The sequence below is a fragment of the Spea bombifrons genome, chromosome 1 (genome assembly GCF_027358695.1).
Source record: "Spea bombifrons isolate aSpeBom1 chromosome 1, aSpeBom1.2.pri, whole genome shotgun sequence".
Taxonomy (NCBI): domain Eukaryota; kingdom Metazoa; phylum Chordata; class Amphibia; order Anura; family Pelobatidae; genus Spea; species Spea bombifrons.
Window position 1 is genome coordinate 46981490 of NC_071087.1, and position 26990 is coordinate 47008479.

The 26990-nt window shown below is 42.5% G+C and overlaps 2 protein-coding genes across 2 annotated transcripts; both read left to right on the forward strand.

Annotated features, from left to right (window-relative positions):
- The first annotated feature begins 2683 nt into the window (after positions 1-2683).
- PPA2 (inorganic pyrophosphatase 2) lies at positions 2684-15457 on the forward strand. Its single transcript, XM_053461528.1, has 12 exons — positions 2684-2894; positions 9286-9350; positions 9574-9618; positions 10428-10481; positions 10584-10703; positions 11532-11618; positions 12500-12626; positions 12902-13029; positions 13340-13425; positions 13651-13720; positions 15084-15123; positions 15308-15457. Exons 1-12 carry the CDS (start codon positions 2732-2734, stop codon positions 15334-15336), a joined length of 1014 nt encoding a protein of 337 aa, XP_053317503.1. The 5' UTR covers positions 2684-2731; the 3' UTR covers positions 15337-15457.
- A 5601-nt stretch (positions 15458-21058) lies between these two features.
- LOC128486122 (protein kinase C delta type-like) lies at positions 21059-24195 on the forward strand. Its single transcript, XM_053461507.1, has 9 exons — positions 21059-21752; positions 21910-22013; positions 22217-22378; positions 22552-22643; positions 22725-22787; positions 23056-23194; positions 23402-23599; positions 23751-23879; positions 24030-24195. The coding sequence occupies exons 1-9, from the start codon at positions 21059-21061 to the stop codon at positions 24159-24161; spliced, it is 1713 nt and encodes a 570-aa protein (XP_053317482.1). The 3' UTR covers positions 24162-24195.
- The last annotated feature ends 2795 nt before the right edge of the window (positions 24196-26990 follow it).

Below are 26990 nucleotides of genomic sequence, written 5' to 3' on the forward strand. Positions count from 1 at the left end.
AGTTCAGTGAAGCAAGTACAAAAGGTGTCACAGGTGCGCAAGAATAAACAAGTGCAGCGTACGGGAGAGAAAAAGGTGCCACTGCAGCCCCAGCGTATTGCTAATGATATAAAACCTAAACCATCACCAACCAGCCATAGCCTATGGCAGGCCAGTGTGGAGTCTGTGTGCTTATAGCGCACTTACCAGCCCAATCACTGTGAGTGCTAGTGTGTACTAAATCTGGTTGCTCATCGCTAGTGGTGGTTTGTGTGATGGGCACAAAAACATATGCCAATCGAGGCCTCAGCCTTCTTATGCTAGGTGTCATAATGTGGAGAGAAGCACCTGGTGCAAGTGTGCTCAAAATTAACACTTCGCCCTACTTCACAGTATACATTCTTGTGTGCAGACCCCAGCCAAATATCAGTGCAACCAAAAAAAAAAAAAAAAAACCCACCCCTGGGCTTTGTAGCACCTCCTGCCTTAAGGCCAGAGGATCAGGCTTTCATCTGCCACAGGTACTCACTTAATCGTAGCCATAAGGCTGGGTAGCAATGGCAACTGTGAACAATGAGAACTATTGTCAACTCACGTTACATAACTTCTAATATTAAAATATAAAGACTATATCAAATTTAAAAAAAATGTCGCCCAACACAAAGCAGGCAATGAAAATTGAGTTATGGTAACATGGGCATTTCTAAGACGCAAGATATATCGCTTTCTGTTTCCTTACCCAGGGTTACACGGGCTTGCTCATTTACATATGCCTGCTTTAGCGTACAGCATGAGTTTGGAAATGCATGTACCAGAGGTTTCCATCTACATACAACTTTTATATTTTAGAGGGTTGTCATGTTTTGGGGAGTTTAAACTTTTTTTTGCTTGTTATCAGTGCAGCTTTACTCAATCACCTAGAACAAGGCCATTTTAATAGCAGACGGTAAGTGATTGCCCATTGTGGATTAATATGTGATAACATCTTGTGATTGTTGTTGATTTTATTTTACTTCCTGATGATAATAATCTTCTCTGTATGTGCTGCATATATATTTCCTAAGAGATATTTAAATAATTCTTTTTTTAATGATTGTCAATGCATAATTGGCATATGAAGCATTAACAGTTCAGTATTTTATTGTTTTTTTTACTCAATACATAATAGGCACAAGTGAATAGTTGGGCAAGCCAGATATCCAATTCTCTTACATCATGGGTGTCAAGAGGTAGCCACCATCTAAGAGGCTGGGCAGCTATTCTCTGGGACATGGAGGAGGAGGGCAGATTGGTAGCACTTTTGAGTGCCCACCCCTCCTCTGTCAAATATTTCAGTGGTCCCTACACTTGCAGGGAAGAACCAAGAAGAGCCGGCTCTCCTGTGGGCCTTCCGGCCGGGGAGGGAAGAGATCGCATGTCCATTGGTGGAGTGCGACCCCCAAAGAAACTAAGAAGGGGCACTAGAGAAATGATTGGGTTCTCACATCTGGAGCTGAGATTGCTTGGTCCACACCCAGTGCTCCACACCCAGTCTGAAGGATCAATTGTAATAGTGCCCCTGCAAAGACATCTACCTGCCATGTGTCTTGTGTAGCTAACCCCTGCAGTGCTGGAGTGCCAAAGGTCAGTGTATTTGTGTGTGTGTAGTTAACCTTTTTATCGTGTCGACTTACAATCTTCCAACTCTATGGCCTCTTCAATGCTGGAGTGCAAACCTTACTGACTGTGAAAGCATAATAAGAAGAAGTGCTCCTCGACCCTCAGGCACACCTAACAGGATTTAGGTATTACTCAGGTGTATCTAAGGTGTTTTTTTTAACCTAGAAACACTTTAGACACACCAGAAAAATACCTAAATCCTGGACCATTAGGTGTGCCTTGAGGAGAGGGTTGTGGAACACTGATATAAACAATGCATACCCCTCCCCCAACATTTCAGGTGTCCAAATTGGAGAAAATCTGTGCTGGTGGTTGTGAAGGCAAAGGCCATGGTCAGACTCAGAAGGGGTATGGTTTGCTGTGAAGAGTAACACTGAGTTCCATCAATTTCACTATCCCCTGGGTTGGCCCTACAGACCCACGATCCCAACTACCTGCAAAACCCAGGACACTTGGGAGGTATGAAGATGGGTGGATGCAAACACCCTGCCTCCAGCCCAACAAATAATAAAGGCACTGAGTGGAAGAGATTAAAGTGAATATGTTGAAAGTTGGATTATGAAGAATCTGAAACGTGGTGACACATAAAAATGTGCAAATGGGCCATTCAGACCCTAACGGTGATGCTGTGAACATTATAGAGTGATCTAACCACGCTTGGTTAAACATTCTTTGTATTTTTCCTGGTTTGGTACACGTATCATTCTTATGTTATGGGGACATCCTCACTGTCTGTCTATTACACATGGGTTTTGTTGAAAGCACATACACATTACTCTTAAAGGCTAGCTGTTTTAAGTATTCTTGTCCCACAGTTTTAAAGTATTAATCACCAGAGTCTGTTACGAATGAAACTGAAAACGAATCCCGCAGAGGATGTTAAGGACATGCAGCCCGAGCGTGGTGATGCCCGGCTGCCCGCTCCCTGTCTCTAGTCTGCCATTTTCTATGAGCAGACACGCTTCCCCAGGCGGCCATGTTCTGGAGGTGACTGCACCTCCCCCTTCCAGGCGTGTAGATGGCAGTGTGGGATCGCCATGGATCCGGCGCAGGGGGGCCGAACCACTGCCTGTCAGAGGTGGAGATATAAACCATGTGTGGGCTATGGTGGCGCGGCTCGCTCAGGCTCTGCCGAGCTGCTTTGACGTGCTGTCCCGGAAGGCCCGCGTTTGCTTCCCGCCGCTGGCTCAGCATGAAGCGCTATGGCATCGAAGAGAGGGGGCGGCCCAACACGGTCGAGTACCGGCTCTACTTCAGTAAGTAGCGGCACCATGCTATTCCGCATGCCGGTCTATGAGTTGTCCGGAACAGCCCACGGGGAGGGCAGCGTCACCTGGCGTGTAACCGTGACCTTGTGCGCGCGCCTCGCCGTGACCTTGCGCCTGTGGTACTGTCGCTGTTAAGGTGATGTAGCTGCCGGCTGTTTGCAGGCGTTGCTCACTCTATGTGTCATGTATGGGGGTTTGGAGCTGGCTTTAAGTGGCTTAGAGCTCTGTGCCAACTTGGTATGACGGTCTCGTGCTTAGCACATGTATGTGTTAGATGTAGGGTTAATAAGAACGCAGCAGTAGTGTATGTGCAAACCAATGAAGTATGAAAGTCTACTTCATAAGCAACACATACTATTTATTTGAGGTGGCAATGATTCACACCCATAGTGTGTGTGTGTGTGTGTGTGTGTGTGTGTGTGTGTGTGTGTGTGTGTGTGTGTGTATATATATGTGTATATATATAGATCTCACACACACTATGGGTATGCATCATTGCCACCTTCACTGACAGGTGAAGTGAATAATACTGATAATCTTGTTATCATGGCATCTGTCGGTCGGTGGGCTGTATTGGGCAGCAAGTGAACATTTCATCCTCAAAGTTGATGCGTTTAGAAGCAGGAAAAATGGGCAAGTGTGAGGATCTGAGTGACTTTGACAAGAGCCAAATTGTGATGGCTAGACAATTGGGTCAGAGCAAGTGGTCCAAGGAAGGAAATACTATGAAACAGGTTGCCAAGTTTCTTTGATGCCCATGGGGGGCACTGGCTGGTGTGGTCAGATCCAACAGACGAGCTACTATAGCTCAAATTGCTGAAAATGTTAATGCTTGTTCTGATAGGTGTCAGAACGCTCAGTGCATCACAGTTTGTTGCTTATAGGGCCGGGTAGCTGCTGACCAGTCAGGGTACCCATGCTGACCCCCTGTTCGCTTCCAGAGACACGTGAGCATAAGAACTGGACCACGGAGCAATGGAAGAAGGTGGCCTGGTCTGATCACGCTTTCTTTTACATCACGTGGATGGCCGAGTGCATCACATACCTGGAGAACGTATGACACCAGGATGCACCATGGGAAGAAGGCAAGCCGGCAGAGGCATTGTCCTTCATGTGGCTGTTGCTTTGACACGTACCTACCTAAGCATTGTTTCAGACTATGTAGACCCTCTCATGGGCATATTTCCTGATGGCATTTGCGTCTTTTAGCAGGATAATGCGCCCTGTCCCAAAGCAAAAATGGTTTTGGAATGGTTTGAGGAACACAGCAATGAGTTCAAGGTGATTCCCCAGATCTCAATCCAATTGAACATCTGTGGGATGTGCTGGATGAACAAGCCCGATCCATGGAGCCCCCACCGCGCAATTTAAAGGATCTGCTGCTAACGTTTTGGTGCCAGATCCCACAGCACACCTTCAGAGGTCTAGTGGAGTCCATGCCTCAACGGGTCAGGGCTCTTTTGGCAGCAAAAGGGGACCTACACAACATTAGGCAGCTGGTCATAATGTTATGGCTGATCAGTGTATGTATAATAACATACACCCACACGTCCTGTCCTTCCTTCGGTTAACAATCCCATTTTCCACATTAAACATTGAAGTTGACTATATGTTGGAAGGACCCTTGTGCAGGTCTGATCCAATGACTACAAGACCTGTTTGGTTGATGAGGTTGTATCTGCCAAAGGAGGGTTGACCGGTTACTAAATCCAATGGCTCAAGTGCCTTTTCCCACTCTTCATTGTTATGTTTACACTGTGTGTTATAAAGAACATGAAACTTATCATTGTGCGTTGGTAGTTGAGGCAGACTGTCTGTTCAATATCGGATCACATTTTCACAACTTTAATTCTATGGAGGAATCCAAATCATTTGAAAGAGTTCACCTACTTTTTCCTATGTGGATGGTTGGCAGGAGTCACCTCCTATTGAAGGAAACCTGATTGCTCCCTTTCTGGATGAAGAGTAGAAATCATAGCTTTGTGACTTTGTGGACTATATCCATTTGCTAGTCACACCCAAAGTTCTTTATTTCTTTAGACTGAGCAACATTGCTTATTTTACTTACGCAGTGACACATCTGCTCTCTTCTAGTTTCTCTGTCCATAAATGAACCCAGTGGCATCCCGTCCGTGAACTTTGCACACCAGCCATGCCGCGAAGTTAACCCCTTCAGTTCTGGTACATCCATTAAAAAAAAAGCATCTCAAGAAACCCATAAGGACTTACCGGTACGTCCTGACCCCATTGCAGTGACGGGGACGGATCCCTGCTGCTACACGGGAGCTCAGGCTTTGACAGCCTGGGCACCCCTCTGTCAGCAGAAGCCAACATCTCTGGCTTTCTGTCTCTAGATCTGCTGTAACAACTGCCTGCGCAAGCACCACAAAACTTACAATTTTAAATTCCCAATTGGGCATTCCCTTCCAGGTTGCATCACTGCTGACGACGCACAGAATGTCATCAGAAAACCGGATATCCCCTGCTGGGATATCTGATCGCTCTGATGAGGCACATATCTATCAAGACTTGCATGGAGATCACAGTGTGATTGGTGAAGGGAGGAGAGTGTGAAACAGTGTGTTTAGCTCTTCTCACAAGCTGAAATACGAATTTTTTTAAAAAAAAGGAAAAAACTCAACAAAAAAATCACACATATAATAAATAAAAAAAAAAGTGAGCTAAGTGATGTCATTGTGACATCACTGGCATTAATAACATGTTCAAGAGCTCTAACCATGCTGCACTGATAACCGCGCAAATAAAAAATAAAAAAAAAAGAAAAACCTTCGCATCTAAAAGGTATAAACCTCCTGCCCCCGTTCACAATACCCAAACCCTTTAAGCCATAAGTATAAAAACACTGCCCTATAGGGTATATAAGGGATAAAAATGGCCCTCTAGAAAGAAATAATCTAAGGATGTGGGGTATCTCTGTAATCAGGAGATGCAGCTAAACAATTTTGGCCGTGCTTCTCTGCCATAACACACGTCCTGTGCAAAAAAAAATCTAAGCAGGACAGAAGTGTTGGTGGGGGGGGGGAAGCAATAATTTCTGCGGCCACCTTTTGACAGTGATTGGTACAATAGTCTGGGTTGTCTGCTTTGCAGAAATATATACCTTTTGTGGGCATTTTTGGTTTATTTGTTTAAATTTAGAGTTGCAATCCCATCATACCTAACATAAAAATTCTACGGATTTGTAAAGAATATACACCTTATGGTATGTGCTGGGAAAGTATGGAAATTCTATATAAATTAGGTATTTCTAAAATCGGGAGACTTGAATTGATAAACTTGGAGGCGATGTTCTGTCACTTTACCTAATTTTGTGAAGATTCAGAGGGGAATATATATATATATATATATATATATATATAAATAAATAAAAACACTATATAGTTTACATGGGTACACTATTCACAGGAAAAGAGAATAGTCACTGAACTAACAAAGACTTGTTTTTTTTTTGGGGGGGGGGGTACTGTTTTGAGGCAAATCTAGTGACTGCCAGTCATGGTTTTATCCAATGATTGTGCTCTGCTGCCTTTCATTTAATCATGAGGCAATGCAGAAATTAAACTCCAGACTCCTTAGTGCAGTCTTGGCTTTATCCTCCGTTTTACAGTTGGGACGTTCTTTGTATGAGGTCACTGGACCGAGCTGGAATGATTGTCAAACTGTGAGCAGTCCCCGGGTCAGCCATGAAACCGTTTCCAATTACCAATTTCCTTCTGTGAACTGTAGGGCTGCAACTAACGATTATTTTCATAATCGATTATTTTGTCGATTAATCGGATAAAAAAAAATGAATACATTTTTCATTTATTTAAAATAATTTAATAAACAAACGATGTTAAATACAAACAGCAGAATAAAAAAAAAACTTTGATAAAATGCATTTCTTGTCTTTATTTCCCAACCACCCCCCCCCCCAATTTATGCACATTTGAGCCCAGGCTTGCCACGCTGCCTCCCCGACATGCCACTCCACGCTGCCTCCCACATAGGCCACTCCACGCTGCCTCCCACATATACCACTCCACGCTGCCTCCCACGTATGCCGTTCCACGCTGCCTCCCACGTATGCCACTCCACGCTGCCTCCCACATATGCCATTCCACGCTGCCTCCCACATATTCCACTCCACGCTGCCTCCCACATATTCCACTCCACGCTGCCTCCCACATATTCCACTCCACTGTACCCCCACATATGCCACTCCACGCTGCCTCCCACATATGCCACTGCCACGCTGCCTCCCATATATGCCACGCTGCCTCCCACATATACCACTCCACCCCCACATATGCCACTGTGCCTGATACGCCTTATACCCCCTGATACACCACTCCATCCTCCCCAGACATGCCACGCTGCCCTCCCCACATATGCCTTATATACCGTATATGCCTTATACCCCCAGATATGTCACTCCATCCTCCCCAGATATGCCTTATACCCCCCCCCGATATCTCATAGTGCCCTCAGAGTCACAGACCTGTTCACAGCACACTGACACCATACTTTTATAAATAAGTACTGGGTTAATCTTCACTGCCCCCGGGATTTAGATTCCCCTTAGTTTGTCCCCCTTTATCTCTAACTGCACCTTAAGTTAACTTTATTAAATTAATCAAATTAACCCTCAGTCCTCATCATTAAATTAACCCTAAACACCCCATTAACCATAACTACCCCTAAATTAACCCTAAACACCCCATTAACCACAGCATCCCCTAAATTAACCCTAAAGACCCTGTTAACCACAAAAGCCCCTAAATTAACCCTAAACACACCAGTAACCACAACTGCCTCAAATTAACCCCAAACACCCCATTAACCACAGCTGCTCCTAAATTAACCCTAAACACCCCATTAACCATAGCTGCCCCTAAATTAACCCTAAACCCTATTAACCATAACTGCCCCTAAACACCCCATTAACCATAACTGTCCCTAAATTAACCCCCACCTCCCCTAACTTTCAGTAGCCCAAATATTAATTTTATACTTACAGTTAGTGTCACAGCCATGTGGTTCTGGCCTTCTGGGAGAAGGAAGGGGCGGGGCCAGTTGTCACAGTGATTACAGGGAGGGACTGGTAAGTAGGAGCTGCTGCTGTGAGTCGGACTAAACGGATTATATAACGAGGGGTATTTTTCAGAGTGTTTGCTCTGAAAAAACCCTCATTTTATAATCGATTCAACTAATCGATAATGAAATTCGTTGGCAACGAATTTCATTATCGATTGTCGATTTTATCGATTAGTTGTTGCAGCCCTAGTGAACTGTTAATCGATTATAAAAGAATTCTGATTATCATAGTTCAATGTGCATTAAATAAATGCCCATATGATAAAAGTGAATGTCATGGGATTTAAATATATCTTTGTAAAATACTACATGTAGTGATGTGATTAAAGTAGGTTTATCAGCATGTGAACCAATGGAATCGTCAAGTGAACATTGGCTGATATAAGACTCTTTAACCTTCTGTGTCGGAATCGGCTCAAACACGTGAATTGTCAACCTTTGACAATTGCTGCTCCACTAAGGAAGACGTTATATTGACGCTCATTGCAAGTACTTTGAAATGCATTATTCAACCTGTATGGGGGGGGTACCTTAAGGAGAAGCTGCAGTGCACAGCCTTTCTGAGTTTAGTCTGAGTTTATGTGCAGCTCTTGGCATCTTATTACCGATAAGAAAGCGCCCCCATCTAAATGAGTGGAAGTGCTTTGTGTACAGATGCAATGGGTCTCCGTAGCTTGTAACTGATGCATGAGCCTGGGCTGGTGCTAAGTATGAAAAGTGGGGTTATCACCATTAGACCCAACGGAATAGTCAACTGAGCATTCAAGCAGGAGATGAGCTCTACTACATTCATTACATTACATAACCTCAAATGGCTCAAAAATACGGTGCAGGCTGTGTTAATGTTGTAAACCACTATTGTAGCTGGAAATGGATGATTTTTAATGGCATATCTTCACAGGTGTACAGGAGGTACTCTATCTGTGTTCCAATGGCGTTGTCTTCGCCAATTCCCTTGGTTTCCATGAAAACTGTTTAAGTGACGCCAAACTTTAGAACAGTAGTGTGTATGTGGGCAAAACTGTGCCATGTAAACAATTTGTTAGCTTGATATTATGCAGAGATCTGGTTGCTGGCGTTTCCTTTCCCTCCTTTTCAGCACCATGTGCTGTGGTTTGCCTAACTGGCTTTGAAATGGTTATAAAATGAATAGAAATTAACATAATGGGTTTTCCTCTGAACCATGGTTTGCTTTTGTTTTTTTCTTTTAGCCGTGTTGCTGTTCTGTAGTGCTTTAAAAAAAAAAATTAAATTTTTACATGCATTTTTTTTTTTCTTTCAGAGAATGAGGAAGGAAAATTCATATCACCGTTTCATGACATCCCTCTGTATGCGTTAAGTCAAGAGGTACCGATACCTAATTATTATAGTGATGTTGATGCCCCAGACTTGAGTTGGTTGATGATTTCACATGTTCTCTGCTGGATAGATATGCATTACAATTAGAGAATCCCCAAGTGTTAAAAGCTGTATGATTTCTTATAGGCCTATTGAGGGCGTCTTCTCAGGTCCATTTATTTTGCTGTTACTTGTTTTTTCTGTATTGTCAGTATATCCATTTTTATTTCAGGACAGTGACGTGCCTGCAAAAAAATCCAAGACTAATTGGAATAAGGTACTTTCAATGGTTTACTACACTCGTGCTACAAATGACTATTATGGGCACCGCCAACCAACCACAATCAATCTGTAAATGTGCACTTTACTCCTGCCAGATTCAGTATGGACAGATATGTGTCCATGTGTTGATTTGCTTCTATTTTCATGCTATTAATCCATGACCTTCTCTGTCAGCTGAATTGCCTTGTTGATAAAACCTAGCAAAGTACAAAAAGACGGGTTGCGATCAAAACAAATGGTTTCCTAAGAGGATATTATGCAGTAGACTTCTCTATTTGAGTTTGTACGAATTTTTTAAAAAATTGTCGATTCGACGAATGTACGAAAACAAGTAGGAACCCCAATGAAACAAACAATTTAAGCAGGGGGGAGGGGTTTGCTTTCATTCACTCTCTTTCTCAATGTCTCACTACCTTCTCAGCCGACCACTTCTGTGCCCCTGTCTCCTTTCTAGCCGTCTGGCATATTCTATGTGCTAGTGAGGTATGCTTTCTAGCTCAAAACCTCTGCCTTGTTGCTCGAATTTAAGTTGTTTTTTTTTTGTTTGTTTTGTCTATTGTCAGATTAACTGATTCAATTTTCTTCCCCTTTGGTCACTCTCTGTACCTGTGTAAGGAGCAGGAGTACTTGTTTGTTTGTCTTAACAGAATCCACTTTTTCTCGGTGAGGGCTTTGTATGATTATGTACAATCCCCTTTTATATTAATGTATCCATAATATGTTCTTAGTTAAGTATATATTCCCCTTATTGTGTTTGTTGTAGTTATGTTTTCAATAATTTTTATAGTTTTTCTTTGTATTTAGAATGTATTTAATATGGTGGTAGAAGTTCCCCGCTGGACAAATGCTAAAATGGAGGTACTTTTTATTTTTATTTATTTATTTATTTATTTTCTCTCTTAATATGCTGTCTAGCTCTACATTGTGATTTGTAACTGGATTCTTTGATGCCTTATTTAGATTGCAACAAAGGAGCCTCTAAATCCTATTAAACAAGATGTAAAGAAAGGCAAGCTTCGATATGTGGCAAATGTATTCCCTCATAAAGGATACATATGGAATTACGGCGCCCTTCCTCAGGTATGAATGATACATGTTATAAATTGGAAAGCTTGGGTATACATGATAAATATTTGGGGCAAGTTAATATCAGTTTTCCCAAATGTAGCAGTTTAAGCAAAATACACATATATAAATGAAATGCACTAAAATTAGTAATTAAAACTTCAACTTAATTGTATTCAATGTTAAACAGCATATTTCCCTGTTCTCTATTAACTTGCTGATTGGTTGGTTTAGGCAGCCTTTGTAAATATGAGATGAGAAGCTAGAGAACTGAATGGCAGGAAGTTAATCGGTGACTGGTGTTGCCATTCCGATACATAAATCTTGGCTACCATGAGACTAACTTTTCAATATCTTCAGAAAACTATACAGATTGCCAAACAAAAGAACACAAGCTATAGGTACTCTTCATTTATGGATGTAGCAAAGCGGCAGATCCCTCCATCAGACATAAAGCTCCCTGCCCGTCAGTGTTAATACCGTGCCTGCTGTACACCTAAGGGGGATTCCCTGCATCTCTAGTAATCTACAGGGAACTCAAATTAGTGGGAGCTATTTTGCTGGTAAATATAGACAACGGAAAACACTTGCTCTCTTGATGCTTCTTACGTATCCTAGTATAATCCATGGTATCAACCAACTTTTATAGTAGGCTAAATGTAAGGTTTGTTATGTGGTGTACCACTGATCATGGTGGTGTCCATCTTGGTTATAGTGCAGTATTAACTATTGAAGTGCTGTCTGACATGGATCAGTAGTTGGAATGACTTGCACATTTGTATGTTCCTTACATAGAAATTAAATGGTGTTTTTTTTTTTGTTTTTTTTTCTTTTATTTGACAGACCTGGGAAGATCCTAAACACAGAGATAATGATACGAATTGCTGTGGAGATAACGATCCCATCGATGTCTGTGAAATTGGCTCAAAGGTAGCTTTTCTTGTACAAATCTGAGAGGTAGAATATAACAGATTATTGTGGTTTTACTGCCTGGAAGGGTCACTTTGTGTTGCAATAAAAACATATGATTTATCACATTCTCAATGTTTGCTAACATAAAGATTCAAGATGTATTCAATGGCATCAAATCCTTGAAGATCTGTTCAACTTACTACTTTATAGAACAACCTTCAAAGTGCGCCTATGGTTCATGCATGGTATCTAGGAAAAACAGATGTTTCTTTCATCAGTGCTTAATTTCTTTGACCTCTCTGTTCAGCTTTCTGTGAATAGCAGATTTCATTGTACTTCAAATGAGCCATTATTCAATTTCTAATAATTACGCACTACGTCATCTTTCACATGTGTCTGAGCGTCAAAATTATATAGCAATAATCCCAAATTTCTATAGCTGCATTGTTCTAAATACATTTTGTAGGATTGACCTGGAAATCTCTTCATGGCCCAATCATTTAACAGCTGTGTGTTTACTATTATGATCCATGCAGCAAAAGATAGCTTATTGACAACTGAATGTGCCTGAATAGATCATATACCTGTTGGCAAAAGTGGCAGAACATGCAAGAGAAATGTTTTATTATTATTATTTATTTATAACTCTCCATTATAAATTGTGTATAATAAATAAAGATTAACAAATCTAGTTTCCAAACAGAGGTGTGATAGGCTAATATTTCTCTACGGTGGCTAGCTGTTGTGTTTTTTTTTTTGTTTTTTAAAGTAGGGATCACCAAGTGTTAGAACGCTAATACTGTTAACAGATGAAATCTGCAATATGTATCCATTACAGACCCATCTTTTAAGTGCATAAAACATTACCTGGATCTTGATCATAGTCTTGTACATTGTAGGTTTGCTCAAGAGGAGATGTAATTCAGGTAAAAGCTCTGGGAGTGCTGGCTTTAATAGATGAAGGAGAAATGGACTGGAAGATAATTGCAATTAACATTGATGACCCAGAAGCTGATAAATTTAATGGTAAGTAGAGCCATTTGCCTAAAATACATATGGAATATACGTCTTGATGGCTTGCTTGATCTGACGTGTATAAATGAATACGGTGCGCCAACTTGCTACAGCAATTTTGCTAAACTGTAGTTCATTAGGGTGTGTTGGGTAATATCAGAGGACAGAATATATTCTGTTCTGTGAGACTATTTCCTTTTCCAAAAAGCTATCATATTGGGATTAGGCCTAAGATCGAAAGTGTTTTATTATTAGTGAATAATTTCATAGGCTGTTTTATGTTGCAGACATTGGAGATGTGAGAAAATATAAGCCTGGCTATCTTGAGGCTACTGTTGACTGGCTCAGGTCCTATAAAGTCCCTGATGGGAAACCTGAAAACCAATTTGGTTTTAATGGGGAGTTTAAAGACCAGGTAACAAAACTAATATATAACAGGGGCTTTGCTAGATTTGTTTGTTCCTTTCCCCTCATTTCATTCCTTTTGCCTGGATAATGTACTTCGTTTTACGAGTGGTACCCAGTTTGGGTTCTCTTCACTACTGGTTCTTTAACTGGGTCAGGTCTGAGAAGCAAACCTGCATTGGTCAATGTGTTCTCTTCAAAGGAACCTAAAACAGTGGGATTACTTGCTTTCTGATATTTGTAAATCCCATAGTGGTCAGGTGTTTGCTGCCAGTGTCGCTCTGGTCTCATGCATAATTTGCTTGTAACTTTGTATTTAGACATTTGCTGTTGATGTGATCAAAACTACCCACAACTACTGGAAAGATATGGTTCATAAAAAATCAGACCAAGGAGAGATAGAATGGTAAGTGTTATTTATGAAGTAAACAAAGGTTTAATTTGCATTATGCTAAATCTTGGAAGTTCTATTTAGTGTGTAATAGTTTTTAATTTTACTTTATTCATAGCTTACATTTTTTTATTTTCGCAGTTTTTGCTAGTACTGCCACTCGTGCTACAGCTGAAGTTATATCAAACCTGTTTATGAATTACTTTATCTTGTCTTTACATTTTTATTTTCTTCTTCTAGTAAAAACGTAATGGTTAGTGAAAGTCCTTTTTGTTGTAGTAAAGAGGAAGCTACTTCAATTGTCCAATCTGTAAGTTTCTCCGTTTTTTTTTTTTTTGTTTTTTTTTTTTAAAAAGTCTGTTGTCCCAAAATAGTCTGCATATTCTCCATTTTCCCAAAGATTTTATTTTACTGCATGCAAGTTGGTACAGGTGGCCAGTTATTGGCTTTTGGAAATTATACTTGTGTATCTCCTGACTCCTCCCCCTCGGCCAGGGGCGTAACTAGAAACCTCAGGGCCCCGGTGCGAGAATCTGTTAAGGGCCCCCCCCAACCCATCTATCCCTTTCTCACTATCTACCCTCTCCCTCCCTACCCCCCTTCTCACGATCTACCCTCTCTACCCCCCCTTCTCACGATCTACCCCCCCTTTGTAGGTCACTTACCGTCAACTCCTGTGTTGGGAGCGTGAGGCGTTTGTCTCGGGTGCCGGCGCTTCACTGCTGAGTGCCGGCATATGACGTCATATGCCGGCGTTCAGCGTGAAGCGCCGGCACCCGAGACAAACGCCTCACGCTCCTAACACTGCACTCTGGGCAGCGTGGCGGCGGCAGCAGCAGCGGCGGGGAGCAGAGGCATCCTGGATTTCTGTCAGTCAGGGGGGCCCAAGAGTTGCCGAGCGGTCGTTTTCAGCAACCGCTCGGCACCCCTTGGGCCCCCCCTGACTGGCAGAACTCCAGGGCCCGGTTGCAGTCGCGACCCCGGTAGTTCCGCCACTGCCCTCGGCCTACTTCTGTACATGTTCAGTAAAAGTAACATTGATTGTAATGCGAACGCTACTGAGCACGTGCAAAGTGCATACACCTGTTTCCTACAGGTTGTAAAGGCAGCTGGAGAGGAGTCCAGCGAGGCTGAAGTTTCCTGGAGCAAAGCCATCGCTGTGCTGATTTGTTTGCGGTTTTATACATTTAACATGAAACTATGGCTGGAGTGAACTTTCGTTAAATATTAATCGATGAAACTGAAATGGGGAAAACAAGTGTCACTACAGTGTATTACTGTTAATATGTTCATGTTTAACTGTATGATCTTGTGTAGAGAATCCAAACTTTAAAGAGAACCTTTACTTAATGTAATAGCAGAGCGATAGACACTACCAATTGTATACAATTTGGGGTTGACCCTAAATATTTGTTAGGTGCTAACCTTAGCCGCCAGAACACTGTCACCTTAAGCTCATTGCTGATTTAGTTACCCCCTAAACCCTGGTGCTATATTCCACATCGGCAGAAGATTTCTGTATTAATACCAATAAATCATGGACCAAAAAGTAGGAGTACAGTATTATTCTTCAGGCACAGCTTAAAATTGTTTAAAGGTGTTATCAGTTGTAAGACTTATCTTCCCTCAGTGGAACTCATGTATACTGATTTAATTTGTGTTTAACCCTGCAGGCCCCATCAGCAGGTAATGCTAATCCTGTACCAGCAGAAGGTAAGGTCACTAAAGAACTTCCGACCTGTCCAGTCACTGTTAACACTATGTAAGAAGCTCTGACTGAATGTGTTCTTGCACATTACACTGTCAACGTTTATGTTTTGATGTATGATGTAGCCATGCTGTTCCAAATATTTTAGTTGTGGTTTTATCAATAACCTGTTTTCATCTTCCCTTGCAGTTAATATATGGCACTTCCTGAAAAAATGACTTTTCTGAAGTGATTTTTCTGAAGTGGACACAAGAAGCTATTTGTTTTATTTTAATATCATGTCATGACATTTTCTAAATGACATCTGTGTAAATAAAACACACTTTCTTTTGTTTATAATTGTGTCTTGTTTTCATTTCCTCCAAATTTGTTTGCTTTTAAAGACTCCAACCAGGGTGTTCACCACCCAGCTTCCCATGTTGGTAGTGAGAATTGGTGGTACTTCAGGCAGGTTCTACCAAGTGACAACAGCACTAAATGTCAGGGGGAAAGAAGCCTTGGGGTTAACATGATCTTTTTAAGAAGGCAGTGAGAACGAGGTTACAAAGTAGCTACATGCAATAAAGCCATATGCTTGTAACTAAGGGTACGTTAACGTTCAACTATGCAACTAGTACTCTGAAACTCTACTACTGTGTGAATACTGTACCCAACATGTATGACCTTATTAAAATTCGTTTTGCAAAAGTACCCTATCCCAAAACTTCCATACAGTATATACCAACCACCTTTTATGATCAATTAAAACCTTTTTACATTGATAATGTAAACAATATGCTGTTGGAGAACCACTATAAATAGCGTCGAAACCAGGAATTGAAAATCTTAGTTCTTCCACTTGGGTTATGTTTGGATGATAGGCCATGCACATTCAGTGTAATAAAGGTTACACCAATATTATGAAAGTCCTCCCCTTCTGCTGCCAAAACAGCCCTGACCTGTTGAGGCATGGGCTCCACTAGACCTCTGAAGGTGTGCTCATGTATCTGGCACCAAGATGTTAGCAGCAGGTACACGACACACACTCACCCAGCCATCCCTGTGATGTAAAAGAAAACGTGATTCATCAGACCAGGCCACATTATTCCATTGCTCCGTGTTCCAGTTCTTATGCTCACAGGCCCGTTGTAGGCCTTTCAGCCTGAGGACAGGGGTCAGAAGGGGCACCCTAACTGGTCTGCGTCTATGCAGCCCCATGCACTGTGTGTTCTGACACCTATCAGAACCAGCATTAACTTTTTCAGCAATTTGAGCTACAGTAGCTCGTCTGTTGGACAAATGTTAGAGCCGCAGTTTGAGATGCTCTGACCAAGCAATCTAAACCTTGCCCTTGTCAAAATTAATAAAAAAAATTATTGGATGGGAAAAAGACCTTGCCTCAGGGAAAGAAGAAATGGAATTATAATTTTTTTTCCACTCTCCTTACAGATACACAAAAGAAAACTTCTGCACATCAGAACCAGACCCCCCCTAGTCTTCTTCCAATAGAAACTTTGGGAAGTTCAAGGGAAACCCAGCCGATAAGGAGGGGAAATTCTGAGTCCTGTTGGAGGGAGACTAGCTTATTTCCAATATCAGTAGTCACTCTCTACAAAAGACAGAAACGTTCTAGGAGCTTCCCATACAGGATAGATATTTTTGCAACAGACTATACAAACTCAAGAAAATATCTATTTATAATATGGCGGGTATACTGCCTTCGTCTGCATTTGAACTCACAAGGAGCACCCCAGAAAATAGCCTACAAGACGTTTCCTGCCGCAGCAAACTCTGCTCACAGTCCAGAAATTGGCCATGGAACAAACCCCTTGAGGATAAGGGGGCATTTTACCTAACCTTCCTAGCACTATTTCTGCCTGTATTCATGCATTAAAATACAGGCGTTTCCCAGGTCATTGAAAGACAAACGGTGGACAGAGGGCTGAACGTGTATCCTGATGGTGTATGGACCCTGGGCCGCTCTCCCTTTTGCCCCATGGAAAAGATGGTTCTGTATGAAAAATACATTTGTAGCCACGTGACCAGAGATATGTCAGACTATACTCTCTGTGTTTGCTAATCTGTAGAAAAAAGTGTTCCTGGTAGCTGTCACACTCCTAGATCCTTATAGCAAAGTAGCTTGTGCAAACCATCGCATGACAAAATAGTCTTCTTGCAGGCTGGTGAATTTTTATTTCCCTTGATAGTTGCTTTTCAACTCTGTACAATTTCAGTAATTAGCCACTGGCTGTTTTTAATGCGAGGTTAATTGGAGCGCACTTTACAGATCAGGTGGGAACACAGTATGGAAAGCCATGCTCCATAAAAATCTCATCGTGTTAAGATGCCACAACAGCGTTCAGTGTTGAAAAAACCCTAAGGGATATTTGGAACAAGAATGCATAATGCCCAGTTAGAGTTGCTGTGGATTATGGGTTAATTGTGTTGTGGGAAGTATTTACAACGAGCCTAGTACAATTTCAAATAGCTTTTTATCCCTGCGCATCAAATTCTCCTTATTTATACTATATTAATAATTAGTGTTTTAATATACTCATGAAGACTACTGCCATTGCTTTTGTTTGTCATAAAATGCTATGCTAACCTGTTTTCACCCCCTAATTGTGGATTTCTATGAAGATTCTAGATGCCATTCAGATGATTCACTGATCTAGCATTGGTTAAGAAGATCTCTTGCAGGCTCATGTAATTGTAACGCCGTGCTGTGCTCTAAGCAACGCTCCCTTCTAATTTCTGTGAAATGCAGTTTGGTTCTATTTGATGTATGAAACAGTGGGGTAATTTCTTGGTATTTCATTAAAACAATAATATATATATATATATATATATATATATATATATAACTTAACTTCCTCATTAAAAGTGGAACCTTCATGTCCAGCTGCCATTGAGATGAAAAAAATAAATAATAAATATATATATATGTATATATATATATATATATATATATATATATATATAATTCTGCTTAAAAAAGAGTATTCATTACATACATCCACTGTTCAATCATTGTTATCTGCCTAATATCACCCACAAGTCTCTATGCCCAGGCTAAATGATGCCTTGAACAGAGACTTGCAACGAACAGCAAAGTTTTTATTACGAAGGGGATCAACCGTGGGCAAGCTTTACTGAGCGTTCCAAGGAAGAGCAGATTGCAGATTTCAGCCTCTTTAGCAAAGAACCAAATGAATAGGACGTTAGGGAAATAAAAGGCAAAATGTGATTAAGCATCAATTGATTTCAAGAAGAGCCACAGGGCCAACAGACCATCATTTGCATTTCCACATCTGCCAAACCCAGGAACTAGTGTTATATCTGCATGCACTGCCTCAGTGTATTTTTACTTTATTACAAGGGGCATTTGACTGATATATCCAAGTTTGGTTTTAGGGCTACGAATTCCTGTTAGTTTTATATTACTACAAAGACAGGAAGTTGTTGCCAACCTGAAATCTAAAGTCTATTGTATGTTGTTATGTGTAGTTATATACCCACTGCATGCATATTATTTTTCCAACTGAAATAATGATTATCAGTCAATACAAATCTTTACACCGTGCTTATAGAGATAAAGTCTCTTTTTATGTGGGGCAGTTTTTTGGGACCCCGATCCGTCCATCCACCTTTCCTCCCTCCTGTCCCACTTTTCTTTGAGCTCAGAATGTTTGAATTGCAGCTGTTTTCTGGGCATTGTTGTTGATGGTGTTTGGAATCTAAAGCCTTCACTAATTACCAAAAAGTGATTGCAGATTCTGCACTACAACCGCTAAAGAAGACTTAAATTGAAATCAATAGAAAATAATTACTCCTAAGTGGTTCTCTGGTGTAGTATTATTTTGACACATTGTACAGCGCTACGGAGTATGACGGCGATATATAAATAATAATAATAACACACATTGTACAGCGCTGCGGAGTATGACGGCGATATATAAATAATAATAACACACATTGTACAGCGCTGCGGAGTATGACGGCAATATATAAATAATAATAATAACACACATTGTACTGCGCTGCGGAGTATGACGGCGATATATAAATAATAACACACATTGTACAGCGCTGCGGAGTATGACGGCGATATATAAATAATAATAACACACATTGTACAGCGCTGCGGAGTATGACGGCGATATATAAATAATAATAACACACATTGTACAGCGCTGAGGAGTATGACGGCGATATATAAATAATAATAACACACATTGTACAGCGCTGCGGAGTATGACGGCGATATATAAATAATAACACATATTGTACAGCGCTGCGGAGTATGACGGCGATATATAAATAATAATAATAACACATTGTACAGCGCTGCGGAGTATGACGGCGATATATAAATAATAATAACACACATTGTACAGCGCTGCGGAGTATGACGGCGATATATAAATAATAATAATAACACATTGTACAGCGCTGCGAAGTATGACGGCGATATATAAATAATAATAATAACACATTGTACAGCGCTGCGGAGTATGACGGCGATATATAAATAATGATAACACATTGTACAGCGCTGCGGAGTATGACGGTGATATATAAATAATAATAACACACATTGTACAGCGCTGCGGAGTATGACGGCGATATATAAATAATAATAATAACACATTGTACAGCGCTGCGGAGTATGACGGCGATATATAAATAATAATAACACAGATTGTACAGCGCTGCGGAGTATGACGGCGATATATAAATAATAATAACACACATTGTACAGCGCTGCGGAGTATGACAGCGATATATAAATAATAATAATAACACATTGTACAGCGCTGCGGAGTATGACGGCGATATATAAATAATAATAACACAGATTGTACAGCGCTGCGGAGTATGACGGCGATATATAAATAATAATAACACACATTGTACAGCGCTGCGGAGTATGACAGCGATATATAAATAATAATAATAACACATTGTACAGCGCTGCGGAGTATGACGGCGATATATAAATGATAATAATAAAACATTGTACAGCGCTGCGGAGTATGAGGGCGATATATAAATAATAATAACACATTGTACAGCGCTACGGAGTATGACGGCGATATATAAATAATAATAACACACATTGTACTGCGCTGCGGAGTATGACGGCGATATATAAATAATAATAACACACATTGTACAGCGCTGCGGAGTATGACGGCGATATATAAATAATAATAACACACATTGTACAGCGCTGCGGAGTATGACGGCGATATATAAATAATAAAAACACACATTATACAGCGCTGAGGAGTATGACGGCGATATATAAATAATAATAACACACATTGTACAGCGCTGTGGAGTATGACGGCGATATATAAATAATAATAACACACATTGTACAGCGCTGCAGAGTATGACGGCGATATATAAATAATAATAATAACACATTGTACAGCGCTGCGGAGTATGACGGCGATATATACATAATAATAATAACACATTGTACAGCGCTGCGGAGTATGACGGCGATATATAAATAATAATAATAACACACATTGTACAGCGCTGCGGAGTATGACGGCGATATATAAATAATAATAATAATGGATCAGGGAACTGGAAGCAAACGAATAAACTTCACACGATGAGCAGATTTATTATATTTAAAAAGAATAAAAGTAACCGGAATGATGAAAAAATCACACAATGTTTAATCCCATTGGTTGAATCTCATTGGTTGAATCCCATTGGTGAACTTCGTATATAATTGATACTTAAAGGTATGTAGTAACCCAGCAGCTCAATCAGGAGATGTTACATCGTGACATCATGCCCATTGTGACATCATGCCCACTGTGACATCATAGGTGTCACTCCAGAATGTAAGGCAAACGCATCTCTCCCCAGTTCAGTTGGATACTAGACACTTGCGAGTTGCTATCTGATTTTCAAGTGTTGCTGACCCAACAAGCGATTATGGAGGAAAAGAAAAGTGCGAGTGGAAGCTCACCAGTGACCTCGGGGAAGTGCAGTCTCTCCACTAGACTGAAGCAGAGGATACGAAAATGCTGCCCCAAAAGGCTGCGTGAATGTTTCACTCGGGTGAAGACGGCAATACAGAACGCCGCAACATGGAGGAGAAAGGGGCAAGACGCGGGACAAGCGGCCGCTGAAGTCTCAGCCCATAAAAGGAAGGAGAGAAGCAGCACAGAGGGAGAGGAGAGAATAGAGAGGAAACGGAGCAGAATTGCTGCTAAGGAGGTGAAGGAGCCGAGCCAGAGTCTCAGGCCGGAGGAGAAACCCAAAGCCCATGAAGACCTGGCTAAGAAAGAGCGAGAGAGGAGTTTGCTGAATGTAGTGGAGGAACCCGCTGGTGGAGTCTTGGCTCCTAAAAGAAAGAAGGAGAGCAGCAGCATAGACAGTGAGGACAGAAGAGAGAGGAAACGCGCTGCTAAGGAGGTGGAGGAGCCAAGCAAGAGCGTGAGGCCGCAGGAGGACCTGGAAGAATACAGGAGGAAGAGAGGAAAGAGTCCCCTGAAGAAATCGCTCAAAAAAAACGAGCCAGAGAAGGAGGTGCAGAGAGAGCGCCCCGAAAAACGTCCCCGGAGCAGCAGAGGCAGCTGTGACCAAGACGTCAAGCGACGGATCATCGAGGAGCAGAACAGAGCAGGTAAGAGAATCGGGGAGAGAAAAGGGGGGATGTAGACGGGCCGACGATAAACGAATTTCCGCTCCGGGCTCTTTCTGCTCTCTTACTATCTGTTAGACCCTGAATCCCGCCCGGTGTCTGGCGTGTATCTGTAATAAGGATTGTTTTTATCCAATAGGAGGAAGCCGTCAGCTTGCGGTGAGGGGCTTGAAGAGACCGCCCACGCTGTCCGCGTTTAGCTTCGAGTTCCACGCGCTCTTGGGACAAGGCTCCTTTGGGAAGGTGAGCGCTCGATTTACTTTTAGTAACGATGTATCCGATCCCAGATTTCCATCCTGGGTGTGTTTGAAGAAGAGACCACTGAGGTCCCTGCACCCTTTTCTATGCTGGTCTTAAGACTCCGTTTTCTCCCGGGTCATACAGCTATAGCCATTACGTACATTTTTGGAACATTATGACAGAGTTTAACCCTTTGCTTTTCTCAGGTGATGCTGGCGTCTCTCGCTGGCAGGGACTCACTGGTGGCAGTGAAGGTGATCCGCAAGAAAGCCGTGAAGGCCGTGTCCATCTTGAAAGAAAGAAGGACGCTGGAGGTGGCAAGAAACAGCCCGTTTCTATGCCACGGATACGCCGCCTTCCAGACGAAGGTACTGTTCTGTTACCCGCCTGCGTTGAATAAAAGCCCCTCTTAGTATTAATCTATACCTCCCCGCGCTGCCCGTTTAGATAACTGCCGCCCCTCTATACAATGTCATCCAAATGTCTTGCCTTCATTCCCACTTCTCCCGCATCTTCATCTCTTCTCTTTTCTCCCGCACAGAACTGCGCTTTCCTGGTCATGGAGTACATGGCTGGAGGAAGCCTGAAGACCTGTCTGGACAGGATCGGCTGTATGGAGGAGACCACGGCCACGTAAGTCACGCTGGGATTATTTATCACGGGACAATTATATTGGACGATGCATCTCACTGAGTGTTTTCTTCTCTCCTGTAGGTTTTATGCAGCAGAAATGGTGTGCGGCATCCAGTATCTTCACTCCCAGGGCATTGTCCATCGGTGAGTAAGAGTCTGTCTTAGTCCTCCCCTCTCTCAGAGTTAATGTTATAATAATAAGAACGGGGCAGATCACAACGAAGGGCTAGATGGCCGGAACATGTCTTTGTGATAAATCCCCTATAAATATGAAACGATGTGAGCGAGCACTCGCCTTCCTTTTCTCTCTCCTCTGTTCTCTCCTCCTCCGATGCCCACTTTGTTGTCGGAGTCCACGGTTCTTAATCGTATAATAAGCGCAAATAACTCAGATATTTATTCTCTCATTCAGAGATCTGAAGCTGGAAAACATCTTGCTCGATAAGGACGGCCACGTTAAAATTGGCGACTTTGGTTTGGTCGGGGAAGGAATATTCGGAGACGCCTTCATGACCTTGGCCTGCGGGACATTCGCCTACATGGCTCCAGAGGTGAGGGGATCTACTTGTGTTTCATATATTATTATGGGCCCTGCAGGGTAATAGGGCCGATGCGGATTAGGAATTACTGGATGAACGTTCAGAGCGGGGAGGGGTAGAGTTAGGGGTTGATCCACAAATGATAAAGAATGGAAGTGGTTACGGGCTCCGGTAGAATGCCTCGGAAGCGTCTGATACATTGTTTCTTTGCCTCCTCAGATGCATTTAATGGATGCGAGCGGTTATGGCGCCGCTGTAGACTGGTGGTCCTTTGGGGTGGTGCTATTCAAGATGCTCAACGGATCCTCTCCTTTCGTTGATCGCGGCGTCAGGTCGGCTGTGGTTTATTCCATCGTCAACGACAGCCCTTTTTACACCGTGGAGCTCAGCCGTGAAGCTGTGGACATCCTGAATAATGTGAGTATCAGACATTAATGGCGGGAGGTACAGGGAGACGCCAATTGGGGAGACACTGGGAGGGGGCGTTATATAAAGATACAGAGAAACGAAGAACATGCTAACACGCTAACACGTATCCATAACATGTTCCTCTCGTCTGCCTTTACAGCTTTTAGCCAAGGATCCTCTCCAACGCCTCGGGGTGACCGGTTCCATCAGACATCACCCGTTCTTCCAGCAAATTAACTGGGAAGCGATGGAGAGCAGGAGTCTGACTCCCCCGTTAAGACCACCTCAAGTAAGTTAAGAAATAACCAAGCCGGACTAACGATAAAATGGGCTTCATGTTATTCATGGAGCCTGCGAGACCTGACGTCTCTTTCTTGCGTCCTCCAGATGGAGGTGACTTCACATTAACTCTGTCCATTTGTGTCTATTCTTCTCGTAGATTCCTGAAAGGAAACTGAAGCGGTTCCAGGAGATCCCGTCCTTCCTGAACGACACCCAGGACAGCTTTGTTCCAATCGACAGTCGGCGTCTCCCCGACTTCTCATTCGAGAGCCCAAAGCTGCGGGACTAGAGGTCTTCATGGAGTTGCTTCTACAGGATGGCGAGGCCGGTCGCACCTCATGTACGTATTTGACCAGAGATGCCCAGTCTCACAGTGATTTACTAAGCTCTCCTCCCTCATTCATTTAGTACCCACCCAAAGAAACAAATACCCCATAGGCACCTTCTGCCCATTACCCTGATCCCCCTGATTGTCCCCTCCTGCCGTCTGTAACGTACACCCTCCCTACATCTCACATCTTTATCATGTCTTCACTTTTACCTCCTCATACAGGTCCAGATCACGGAGTAGAAGAGCCCGAATCCACTACTTCAGTCATTGGGGCAAATCAGGCAAACAAAGTCGGCTTCTCCCAAAGTAAGTGAGGAAGTAGAAGAGTGTAAAATGGGGAAGGGAAAGCCAAGAGGCCATGGGGAGGGAATACACTTTAGAGCGTGTAAACTCACGTGAGCTAATCAGCGTCTAACCTGGAAATTCTCTGTGTTTCAGCACCTGGTCGGGCCCTGCAAGGGTAGGTTCCGGGTAGCCGAAGCCCAGAAGTTCCCGGTTATGATAATCCAGCAATGCCTGCGACTCATATTACACACCGTCTGCCTTTTGTACATCGCTCTAGAATATGCAGGAGCTTTATAAACCGATAATAATAGTAATACAGGCTGGCACATGGCTCTGGACTCAGGGTCTGAACGGTTTATAAGGGAGATCACATTAGACATCTTCTATAAACTGCCAGCATGACCTCATTTTAAATACATTCTCTTCTCTTTTCCAGCTCTCCTATCAGTACATCGGAGGCTGGAGACCACCCTACAGCCCTCTCCTCTCTCAGTACATCAGAGGCTGGAGACCACCCTACAGCCCTCTCCTCTCTCAGTACATCGGAGGCTGGAGACCACCCTACAGCCCTCTCCTCTCTCAGTACATCGGAGGCTGGAGACCACCCTACAGCCTCTCCTCTCTCTGTACATCGGAGGCTGGAGACCACCCTACAGCCGTCACCTCTCTCAGTATATCAGAGGCTGGAGACCACCCTACAGCCCTCTCCTCTCTCAGTACATCGGAGGCTGGAGACCACCCTACAGCCTCTCCTCTCTCAGTACTTTCTACACATTAGAAAGTGGATCCAGGGAGTAATCCGATTGCCGCCATTGGATCAAGAAGGATTTTTTTTCCCTGTTGTGGCATAATTGGCAATTGCCCCAAGTAGGGTTTTTTTTTCCTTCTTTTGGATCAATTTTAGAACTAGATAGGTGTGAAAGGTTGAACTTGATGGACAGAAGCCTTTTTTCAACCTAATATACTATCAGAGGCTGGAGACCACCCTACAGCCCTCGCCTCTCTCAGTACATCAGAGGCTGGAGACCACCCAGCAGGCCTCGGACAGATGTTCCTCAATAAAAACTTTTTCAACAATAACTTTCTCTTTCATGTCTTAAAATAACAAAGATAATATTTTGCCCTGAGTGGGGTATTTGTCAGCTTGTCCTGTAAATTCCGTCTATTATGTGTCGCTGCAGCTGGTCAGTTTAGGTAAAGGCTGAATGGACACTGGGCAGAATGGGGCGAGACGTAGAGGATTCATACAGAAATATTATTGGGAATGTGGCTGGAACCATTACCCCGGCGTACAATGTACGGGGTAAGTAACATTCCCTTTTACCCCGTGTGCAAGTAACAATGTCTCGTAACGGAGTAGGAAGCTCTGGGATGTCAGTAAGAGACCCTCTTACCCGCCCAAATACTATAGATTCGTTTTTATCCACATGGGTCATCTGCCCCTCATCTGCCCCCCACGCCGAACACGTTCTCCTAACCTGGGGCTCTATTTTACCCCATGACACCCGAGGCTGTGGTGGAGGCAGAGCTCACCTTACCTATGGGATGGCTTTAGGGCCAAACTAGGGATAAAAAGCAGCCCTGGAAATAATTAAATTTCATGGCGCTATTATTGTGTACAGCGCCAACATCTTCTAAACTATATTTGAAGAACACGTTAGTCATCAATAAGGTACATATGAAAGCACATAGTCCCTGATGTGACAGTGGCCCATGACGTGTAACGGGTTCACACCGACTGGGAGAGCACTATTACAGTCCAAATAATGTGAAAAATGAAATTAACCATTTTCAACTGTTTTAAATAAATTACTGAACGCTCTTTAACCCCTTCAATCCCCTATAGACGTACCGGGACGTCCAAAAAAAGCCGGAAAGCTGTTACATTTCAAACTGCCCGATCGCGCGATCGGGCATTCCCTTCCGGGTTGCGTCACTGCTGACATAACCCGGAAGGTCATCAGAGGACAGGATATCCCCTGCAGGGGATATCCTGTCCTCCGATGAGGCAGAGACGCTGCGATCTCTGTGCAGGTCTGTGAGGACCTGCATAGAGATCACAGTGTGATCGGTGCAGGGGGATCGCAGGGAGGGGAGTGAGAAACCATGCCTCTCAAGTCCCCCCCCCCCCGTCCTGAAACAGAAAAGCAGGAAAAAAAAGTTTATTCATTTAAAAAATAATAGCAAAAAAATCATTAAAATAATAATATAAATAATAATAATAAAAATACTAATGTGAGCTGTGATGTCTTTGTGACATCACTGGCATGTTCAGGAGATCCCTAAGAGGACCTCTAACCATTTTTGTGTAAAAAAATATATAAAAAATACAAGAAATAAATAAAAATAAAATAATATAAAAAAAATATAAAAAATGATAATAAAAAAATAATTAAAAAAACCTTACATCCCATTGCCCTAGAATAACATCTAGCCAGTATAATCCTCCTGCCCCTGTTCACAACCCCCAAACCCGTTAAGCCATAGGCATACAAATTATAC

What these genes read in the sequence shown, in the direction of transcription:
- PPA2 (XM_053461528.1), top strand. Translation starts at nt 2,732, where the DNA reads ATGTGTGGGCTATGGTGGCGCGGCTCGCTCAGGCTCTGCCGAGCTGCT. An exon ending in AGAAGCTGATAAATTTAATG is followed by an intron (nt 12,627 to 12,901) that starts GTAAGTAGAGCC and finishes TTTATGTTGCAG; the next exon opens with ACATTGGAGATGTGAGAAAA. An exon ending in ATGGGGAGTTTAAAGACCAG is followed by an intron (nt 13,030 to 13,339) that starts GTAACAAAACTA and finishes CTTTGTATTTAG; the next exon opens with ACATTTGCTGTTGATGTGAT.
- LOC128486122 (XM_053461507.1), top strand. Translation starts at nt 21,059, where the DNA reads ATGGAGGAAAAGAAAAGTGCGAGTGGAAGCTCACCAGTGACCTCGGGG. An exon ending in GACAAGGCTCCTTTGGGAAG is followed by an intron (nt 22,014 to 22,216) that starts GTGAGCGCTCGA and finishes TGCTTTTCTCAG; the next exon opens with GTGATGCTGGCGTCTCTCGC. An exon ending in ACGCCGCCTTCCAGACGAAG is followed by an intron (nt 22,379 to 22,551) that starts GTACTGTTCTGT and finishes TCTCCCGCACAG; the next exon opens with AACTGCGCTTTCCTGGTCAT.